The 10,659-nt window shown below is 33.9% G+C and overlaps 1 protein-coding gene across 2 annotated transcripts; it reads left to right on the forward strand.

Annotated features, from left to right (window-relative positions):
* The first annotated feature begins 638 nt into the window (after positions 1-638).
* Positions 639-4,190, forward strand: LOC102582562 (extensin-2-like). 2 transcript variants are annotated; one of them, XM_006358624.2, is made up of 4 exons: positions 639-1,931; positions 2,340-3,139; positions 3,206-3,835; positions 3,929-4,189. In XM_006358624.2, the coding sequence occupies exons 1-3, from the start codon at positions 737-739 to the stop codon at positions 3,800-3,802; spliced, it is 2,592 nt and encodes an 863-aa protein (XP_006358686.2). In that variant the 5' UTR covers positions 639-736; the 3' UTR covers positions 3,803-3,835; positions 3,929-4,189. The 2 variants fall into 2 exon arrangements, with proteins under 2 accessions (XP_006358686.2, XP_015169539.1); XM_015314053.1 differs by having other exon boundaries at positions 2,340-3,835; positions 3,929-4,190.
* Positions 4,191-10,659: the final 6,469 nt, after the last annotated feature.

Below are 10,659 nucleotides of genomic sequence, written 5' to 3' on the forward strand. Positions count from 1 at the left end.
TTTTGCTTTGGGGTCCGCTTTATCTGAATTTACAATGGAAAATTTCATTATGGGGAGTAATTAAAACGCTTTCTATCAAGTATCAAAAATGATTTTATATCTAGAAGTCGAACTCGAGACCTCTGATTAAGCATGGAGGAATACTTACCATGCTACCACGACTTTTGATTTTAAGTTTGATTTCTTTTTTTTTACCACTAATGACCTAAAGAAACAAGAATAAAATTCTCTTTTTTTAACTGTGTATGATTATCATTCAATTATTATTATTGATACTTGTAAGTCTCAAACTCTGAATGTCCATGAGAGGCAACACATGGAAACCAAAATGGTAAGAGAGTGGAAATATTGAAAATTAACAATCATTTTCCCTTAGCAACATTTTGTGGCATGTGAAGTGATCCGTCTCTTTGCACATTCATATGTTGTTCTCATGATTTTCTTTATAGCAGGTAAATGATGTGAAAATAATTCAATGGAAATATTCAAAAGTGATCAAGAAGTGGAGTTTTTATAAGTAAAATTAGAACTGGTCCTTTAGAATATGTTACATATTCTTTTACATTTGAATTGGTCCTTTAGACAGAGCTACCTCTCAAGGTGTTTTACTATAAATGCATAGGCCAATGAATCCCAAAAGGCAACACTTCTCAACTAAAACACTTAAGGTTATCTCCTTTCTTATTACTCTAACTAGCCACATTTGGGAGGCTAGGTGGTGTAATTTTCCGGCGAAATGAGGCTTCAAGGTGGCGGCCTTGCCAAGGGTTGTCAGTATTTGCCACAAATCTTAACGGCGTTGGCCATATTGGTTGTTGCTAATGTAGTGTCGGCAGGCCCTTATGTATACTCTTCTCCACCACCTCCGATGTATGAGTATAAGTCAACACCACCTCCTTCTCCTTCTCCGCCACCACCTTACGTGTACAAATCTCCACCTCCTCCCTCACCTTTTTCCCCGCCTCCATATGTTTATAAATCACCTCCTTCCCCTTCTCCATCACCACCTCCACCATATGTGTATAAGTCTCCACCGCCTCCATCACCATCACCACCTCCACCATATGTATATAAGTCTCCACCGCCTCCCTCACCGTCTCCACCTCTACCGTATGTGTACAAGTCTCCACCACCTCCATCGCCATCTCCACCTCCACCATATTACTACAAGTCTCCTCCTCCACCATCACCTTCACCACCACCTCCGTATTACTACAAGTCTCCACCTCCACCTTCACTATCACCTCCACCACCATACTATTATAAATCTCCACCACCTCCTTCACCATCACCACCCCCGCCATATTATTATAAGTCTCCACCGCCACCTTCTCCTTCACCTCCTCCACCATATTATTACAAATCTCCACCACCTCCTTCACCTTCTCCTCCACCACCTTATTACTACAAGTCTCCTCCACCTCCATCTCCATCACCACCACCACCATATTATTACAAGTCTCCTCCTCCACCATCCCCATCACCACCCCCACAATACTACTACAAGTCTCCACCACCACCTACTAAATCACCTCCTCCCCCGTACTATTACAATTCTCCACCACCACCAATGAAGTCTCCCCCTCCACCATATTACTACTCCTCAACACCACCAGAAAAGAAATCACCTCCCCCACCATATCACTACACTTCCCCACCACCACCTGTTAAGTCACCACCTCCTACATACTACTACTCCTCCCCACCTCCACCTAAGAAATCACCTTCTCCACCATATCACTACACTTCTCCACCACCACCAATCAAGTCACCTCCAACAACTCCATACTACTACAAGTCTCCCCCACCTCCAACTCATTACTATCCTCCACATCATCAATTGGTGGTCAAAGTTGTCGGAAAAGTCTACTGTTTTAGATGCTATGATTGGAAGCACCCAAAAATGTCTCATGGAAAGAAGCACCTGAAAGGTACCATAGTTTTTATATCATGCCTGTTTTCTTTATTTTCTCTTAATTATCCAACTATATATTCTCCTCTTTGATGCTTTGTACTATATGCTTTCATTATAATTCATAAACGTGTCTCTTTCTATTTGAATTTTCAATCCTTTTTTGTCGTCATCAATATCTATCGTTAAAATGAAGATTTTGAAACGTCAAGAAAATTTATAAGGCAACAACTATTTTGACAATTGCATGAAAGTAGTTAGTTCTTGCATGAAAGAGTATTTATTATGAGAAAAACAAGTTACTACAATTTTATATGATGAATACAGGGCATAGTTCTGGAGAAAGTGGGGACATATCTAAATGTTCATATGTTAGCAGATCTATTAATTGTTTTAATGTATTATTTCTGTTTTCACATGGATTTAGGTGCTGTTGTTGAAGTAACTTGCAAGGCTGGTGACAAGAAAATTGTGAGTTATGGTACCACTAAGATCAATGGAAAATTTAGCATCACAGTTGAAGGATTTGAATATCGCAAATATGGAGCAAAGGCTTGCAAAGCTAAACTCCACAATGCTCCAAAGGATTCAAAGTGTAGAATTCCTACAAACCTTCACTGGGGAATAAAGGGTGCTAACCTTAAAGTGAAGTCAAAGAATAACTATGAAGTTGTACTCTATGCAAAGCCATTTGCTTATGGCTCTAAGACACCTTATGCAGAATGCAAAAAGCCCAAGCCTACACCTGCTCCATACTACTATAAATCTCCTCCACCTCCATCACCGACTTATGTTTATAAGTCACCACCTCCTCCATCGCCAAAGTATGTGTATAAATCACCACCTCCCCCAACCCCCACATACGTTTATAAGTCTCCACCACCACCTGCTTACTATTACAAATCTCCGCCACAACCAACTAAATCTCCACCACCTCATTATTATTACAAGTCTCCACCTCCACCATCACTAAAACCTACACTAGTATATTTTTATAAATCTCCGCCTCCACCAACTAAGTCTCCACCACCTCTTTATTTCTATAAGTCTCCACCTCCACCATCACCAAAACCTGCACCAATATACTATTATAAATCACCCCCACCTTACTACTACAAGTCCCCACCACCACCATCGCCTTCTCCCCCACCTCCTTATTACTACAAGTCTCCTCCACCACCATCACCATCTCCTCCTCCACCATACTATTACAAGTCCCCACCACCACCATCGTCATCACCTCCACCACCCTACTACTACAGGTCTCCTCCTCCTCCATCACCATCTCCTTCTCCACCATACTATTACAAGTCTCCACCACCACCATCACCATCACCTCCACCAACCTACTACTACAAGTCTCCTCCTCCACCGTCCCCGTCACCTCCCCCACCCTACTACTACAAGTCACCACCACCACCTTCACCATCTCCTCCACCACCCTACTACTACAAGTCTCCTCCTCCACCATCGCCATCTCCTCCACCACCTTACTACTACAAGTCTCCTCCTCCTTTATCCCCTTCTCCACCTCCACCATACTACCACAAGTCACCACCACCACCTTCCCCATCTCCTCCACCACCCTACTACTACAAGTCTCCTCCTCCACCATCCCCGTCACCACCGCCACCTTTCCCATCTCCTCCACCACCCTACTACTACAAGTCTCCTCCTCCACCATCCCCATCACCTCCCCCACACTACTACTACAAGTCACCTCCTCCACCATCGCCTTCTCCTCCACCACCCTACTACTACCACTCTCCACCTCCACCAGTAAAGTCTCTTCCTCCACCCTATTACTACAGCTCGCCTCCTCCACCCGTGAAATCACCTCCTCCACCAGCATACATTTATGCTTCTCCACCACCTCCAACTCACTACTAAGTATTTCTAGGAGCTCAACCATTCTCCCGAAAAGTGAGTAGCTATTTGAATTGTGATATTTTTTATATAAGACTTTTCTTTCTTCCAAATAAATCTCTAATCTTCTATTGGGTTGTTTCTATTCAGATTTCAATTTGATGCACAAAATAAAGAATGGTTTCTTGAGGGAAAGATTCAAACTCCAATGGCAGAAATCAATTAGTAATTTATTGAATAAGATCTTCTATTTTACAATTGGAAGATTGATACTTCATGACATGGACCAGTTTGCTTCAACTTCACCACTTGCCTTCTTGCTCATTGTTCTCACTGCTTGTTCATGGAGAAATAGCTTCAGTAACTTAATTATTCCTTACAATAAGTTATCAGTTGTTGGTTCTTGAATGTATTATTCCTTAATCCATTCATTTCCTATTAGTTATAATGTTTTCTTGTACTGTGTACTCCGTGTACAAATCATGAATAAGAAGATTAATTTTTTAAAATTAATTCACTACTTTTTTTCAATAAATGAGTCGGCCTATTTACACAACAACGTCATTTAAGGTAAAATTATCTTTTTTAAGAAACTTTGTATATGTAGCTGATTAAGGGCTTTAAACATTAACATCACAACTATTTGCAAGTTTGAAGAAGTGAATTTTGAATTCTAAATATATAGAACGCGAATTTAAATTAAATGAGTGGTGTTGTAAAAACATGTTTTTTTCTTTCTTTTAAAAGCTCTTATAAATAAGACTAGATAACTTATCCACGTTTCGCGCGGTAATCCATGACCTCATTGAGATTATTAATGATTATTTTCTAATATCTAAATATTAGAAATTTGGTATTGTCACATATATTAAGAACTTGAAAGTTTGTAAAATTCTTACTCTTTCATGAATTTTATCTTCTACATATTTACAATTATAATATTTGTTCTTTGATATAATTGTCTTCTCAATATTGAATGTTTTTTTCATAGATTAGTCAATAGTCACTTTCTCTATTGTTACTCAATTTGATGGCCTATAATTTATTCTTTAGCCGGTAGCAACTAGTTTTCCTTGCTCTTCCATGTCATTGTCCATAAATACCCATAAATATGCCATAATGTGAAATGGCGACTCGCCAAAAAAGAAGGGCGAACAAGTTGACCATCGCTGAAGGTGACATGACTTTGATAAAAATTGAAGGCTTAAAAGGAGAACAAAATTGGTAATCAGCGATCCGCCAAATGTGAAAGGCAGAATCGAACGAGTTCGCCAATTGAGGTTCAAACAACTAAAGAAAATGAAAGACGAGCTGAGGAACAAACGGCGATCCGTTGATCGTGTTCGGTGAGCCTGACTAATGTCGCTAAGTTTGTCATGCAGTGAATTTTAGGCCAAATTTTGGGAAACTATAAATAGCCCAAAAGAGAGAGAAAATATGAGTTCTTTTTAGAGAGTTTTTCAGAGTTTTTGAGATTCTTTTGTATGAGACTTCTTACCTTGTGAAAAACATCTTTAGTTTTAGGGTTTTAATTCCACTCTTGAAATTGACAATTTCAAGTTGAAATCAAAGTGGGTGTTGATTATAATTACTTAGTTTCATCACATTCATGGTTGAGCATGATAGGTGTAATCTCTTTACTTTTTGTGATGGGTGGTTAAACCCTGATTCTAGTGGTGCAATTATGGAGTTGGTTATTGATTTAATGTAGTGGTTATTGTGTTTTGCTCTATTTTATTGTTGTTTATTCATGGATTTAGGCTAATTAGCATGAGGTTAATTCATGGGTTAAGGTTGCAAACTTAATCCTATTCTCGATCTCCGATTGATGCTCAAAAGAGATCGATTGGAGTGGGGTAATTAGTTTAATGCATGCAATCTAGATTTGATTTCTATTGTTTGCTCGAAAGAGAGATTATGGTTCAGATCTATTTGCCCAATTCTGCTCGAAAGAGAGATTTCGTAAGGTAATGAGTTGATTTTTTATTCACATAGATGAGACCGAAAGGAGATTCTATGAATTGGTACTATGAAATCGAAAGACGATTAATGTCATTAAAGATGACCCAGCCTATCCATGATTGTTTAGCACTATTGAGAAACCAATTACCCCTATGTGACATCGATTCCCACTCCCGCACCCCTAAAATACTTCTTAATTGCTTGAATTTTTTAAGTTTAGTTTAATTGTGGCATTTGATACTATACCCTATTTTAGTAAATTTAGTAGAATAGGCCACCCATTTGTCTTAACGTGCTACAATGAATAGGTTCGCATTCCTAAATTTAGTTGAATTCTTATCATTATATCATTCCTTGTGGGATTCGTCCCTGATTCTTAATTGGGTATTTTATTGACGATGACCGCTTACTCTTCGAATATGTTTTGAGGGTAATTTGAGTGTTTATCAAGTATCCCAAATCCCCTTAGCAAATTTACACTTAATATAATATTGATCATAATATTTATTGGACATTCCTCCAAGAATACAATTCTTGCATAAATAATCATCATCTTGCCATTTGACAATTTTTTTTAATCAGATTAGCTTTGTCTGTTGCTATCTCAGAACCGAGAGCATTAGGACAAGGTCTCTCAAGAACATATGTCAACTCTAATCATCTTACAAAGAATTCCATCTTTCCACGTCATCTAGAAATTAAAAGTTTTTGTCATCAAATATTTCAAAGTTAGGATTAGGCAAAGATGAAACACTATTCGATATTGATATGGATGTCATAGAGCCAACTATCATCGAATTATTAGAACAAGAATGACAAAAGTACAAGGAATCCAAAACAAAACTTTCTTGGCTTAGATGCACGTTAGAACGTTTCTTGAAGATAGTGGGAGTCTCTCCCACGAGCAGGGGCGGAGCTACAGTGTTATTTAGGGGTTCAGACGAACCCACTAGCTTTTGCGTAGACCCTATATTCATACTAAAAAAATAAAGTACAAATATAAGTTGATGCTGCGAACCCATATCAAAGAAACGTGAATGGCGCAGTGGTAGGCACAAGGGCAGCAAAGGCTTTGATTCTATTTGATTGTGTGGGTTCTCGAGCCCCACTTGAATAACTATATTTTTTCTATTTTTGCTTAATAATATGTCTTATGCCTATTTTCGCCTTCCTTTGATTCAGTTTTTCCGGATTTTTTTTTAATTTGCTTAATAATATGCTCGTGCCTATCTTTAACCCTTCTTTGATTCAATTTTCCTATATAGATTTTTCTAAATTCTTTTTAAACAATAAAATAGAAAATTGATAATTGAAAATAATTATAAAAAAATAGTGTCATACACTAAAATAAACTACTAATTTCAAAATAGATAATTATAAATAACAAAAAAAAAAGTGTCATACTCTAAAACATCACTATTAATTTCCTTTCAAACATTCAATAGATCATTAAACCCTAATTTGCAAAAATGTTAGGTCTCTAACTTTTATTGTCAATTTCATTGCTACTACTTGTTATCGGAATTCGGACCTCTGCCTGGTAAGTACTATGTACTCTTCTTAGTTCCACCTCGACTCTCCCTTTTCTCTTTTATTTATTATTTGTATTTACATTGTATAACAATTTATTAAAAATTCTTATTTTTAATCTTTGATTTTAGGGCTGTTTCACATATTAATAATTGATTATAATAATTAAATTATTGTTTGCTTCCCAAAACTTCAACTTTCAAACGCAAGAGAGGCTCCAACGTGAAGCAAGTAATACATACCTTTTCTTTAGGTCCCAAAAATATTTATGGTGAATTTAATAGTTTTAATTTTACTTAAAATAATATTGAGATTATAGAAAAAATGTTCAAAATAATACTTATCTATTTTTTACGGAATAATATTTGAGAGCTTTAAATTAAATAACTTAAATTTTTATATTAACAAATGAAGTATTTGAAAGTGTACCTAATGATACAATATCATTTACAGTTTTCAAAACATAACAACTTATCGAGTGCAATTATAATGATAGTGGTTATATGTTTAATTTGTAATTTAACGGTTGTTCTGTTAGATTAATATGTTGTTCTGTTTTAAAATTTCGAACCCAAAAATATCAAATTCTGGCTCCGCCTCTGCCCACGAGCAAATAGAAGAATAAATAGTAAGTACTACTCTATCTTTGAGATTCAACTAAGTCACAAAATAAGTGGCATTCAAGAATGTTACTCTTCTATTCTTGAATTGGTGATTTCACCTTTTGATTAATGTCTCACAATTGATTTTCTACGGAAAAGTAGTTTTTTTGAGTACTTATTTTTTCAACCAAAAAAAACTCAATTTATAGGACAAAAGTTTTGTAAGAGAAAACTTTAATTAAATATATTATAGGTTCATGAATTGAGAAGAAAAACATATCTTCCAAAAAACTTATAATATAGAATTAAAACAAAATGAATGTTACAATTCACATTCATGTATTTTATATAGGGAAAAGGGCCAGATATACCCCTCAACTTTGTCATTTAAAGCTGATATGCCCCTTGTTATGAAAGTGACTCATATATACCCTTACCATTATACAAACGGCTCACATATACCCTTACCGTTACAAAATGAGCTCACATATACCCTTCACTTAACGGAAGTGAAAAAATTAGTTTTAAATTTATATTTTTGATTTTTAATTTTCTTCAAAATTAGTTAGGGGTATATATGATTCTTCTAGCAAAGTTCAAGGTATATTTTAATCTTTTTCATACATAAATTATTTTTTGACTTCTTTGATTATAAATATTTGAGTTTCTTATTCTTATTTTATTTTTTTCTTTCATTCCTTAGTGTAAAGAAAAAAATTTAAAACTATGTTTTTGTGGCTATATTATAATTTAAAACTACTTTTTTTTTGTCTATATTGTAATTTATTTTTTGTATTTGAAGAAACAAATTTGGTCATCTATAATAAGTTTTACAAGAATATTAGTGAAACATAAATAAATTTGACCATCAAAATAATAAATCTAAATTAGTCATTGAAACAAAAAAAAAGTCAAAAAAAAAAAATTGTTTGAGGAGGATTAAATATACTCATATGGGATTATGTTTTTTTTTTTCTAAATAATAAATATTAAAGTAAAATTAATTTTTTTCTATTTCCGTTAGAGAAAAAGGGTATATGTGAGCCATTTGTATATAAGTAGGGGTATATATGAGTCACTTTCATAACGAGGGGTATATCAGCTCTAAATGACGAAGTTGAGGGGTATATCAGACCCTTTTCCCTTTATATACTAGAAAGCAATGGCCCGTGCCAGCACAGGCCCAATATTATTAAGTATTACTTTTTTTTGTTAAGTTTGTTTTTATGTGAAATTGGAGAAAAGAAATTTGATGGATCTAAGCAGGTGTTCTTTATGTAAAATGTTAATTTTTCTATATTTGATCAGTTAAAATCTTTGCAATATATTTTCTAGTTTTTTTTCCTTTTAAAATGAGGAAATGATTTCTATAATAGACGCATGAAAAAAAAAGTTGCACACGATATTCTACATTGATAATGTCTTCCTCAATTTTCAATCACACCTCATCTTTACCCCATAATATGGAGTTCCCCCCATCTTCATCCCCTCCACCACACACATCCCTACCCTCTACCTTCACCACTTATAATATTTGTTTAAATTATATAAAAATACTTTTAGGATAATAATTTTTGCTAACCTATCAAAAACAAGAATATAAGTAAGAAACATATTTATTTTCGTAGAAATCATTTCTAAAATAATATTTTTAATCTTAACAAACACATCATAAGTAATTATTAATCATATACTCATAGTATTGCATACTAAAAGTTGAGGACGCTCTCGATCCATGAATAGATGATAATTGTCAAATAATAAATTATTATACTCATGAAAACATTATAAGAGTAGATACTTAAAGCGACATTTTATACACATATGGAGTATTACTATTTATATATTACCGAAAGATGATTCATATTTTTCAATAGTCATCAATGTTCTTATTTTACTTTTTTTACCAAAAACATATTACGAAATAATTTTATTAATTATATTTTAAAATTTTAAATTTCAAATAAAAATATTTTATTTTTTTACTATTTTTTTCTAAATTTTTAGTACGTTATATAATTATTTAATAATAGAATAATATTAAAAACAAATGACAAATCTTTATTAATTTGTTATTAAACAAGTAAAAAGGAAAAATGACCAATCAGTAAAGTGAAAAGGAGGAAAGAGTATATGACATGTGTTTATAAATAAAATTTTATTATTTAATTATGATTAACTAATATACATATTACTTCAATAATTTATTTAATTATAATTTATCTCGACTCTCACTTTTAATAATCCTTCATCAAATTCAACTGGAAAATATATGAAGTTAATTAAAGTAGGGTAATTTACACACTTTAAAATATTAATTGGGTATAAAACAAATAATTATCTTTCACCAAATTAAAATGAAAATGGAAAATATATGGGGAAATTAGAGCACAATTGACAAGTGTTATGTCAATGTGTCAGTTTGGAAAGTTTAATGGCCCCACATACTCAATGACATTTCACCTTAGGGCATCATTTGTAATTTAAGAGAAAAATGTGACTTTTTTTTAGAGTTATTGATAAGGTCTAAATAAATAAGCATGAGGGATAACCCTTTTAAGCAAGCAAATCTTGCAAAGTGTTTTAAAGATCATAATACCCTCAATTTTTTTTAAATGACTTAAAACTAGCATGTTGAAACTCTCTTAAACTCTCTCTTCTAATATATACTAGATAATGTTGCCCGTGCTATGCACGGGCCCAATAATATAAATGGTATATTTTGGGGCTAATAATCGAGTTTTTGAAGCGATTGTTTGCGTGGATAAAGGAATAAGTTTTTTTTTT

This window comes from Solanum tuberosum, unplaced genomic scaffold (assembly GCF_000226075.1).
Source record: "Solanum tuberosum cultivar DM 1-3 516 R44 unplaced genomic scaffold, SolTub_3.0 scf00270, whole genome shotgun sequence".
Lineage (NCBI taxonomy): Eukaryota > Viridiplantae > Streptophyta > Magnoliopsida > Solanales > Solanaceae > Solanum > Solanum tuberosum.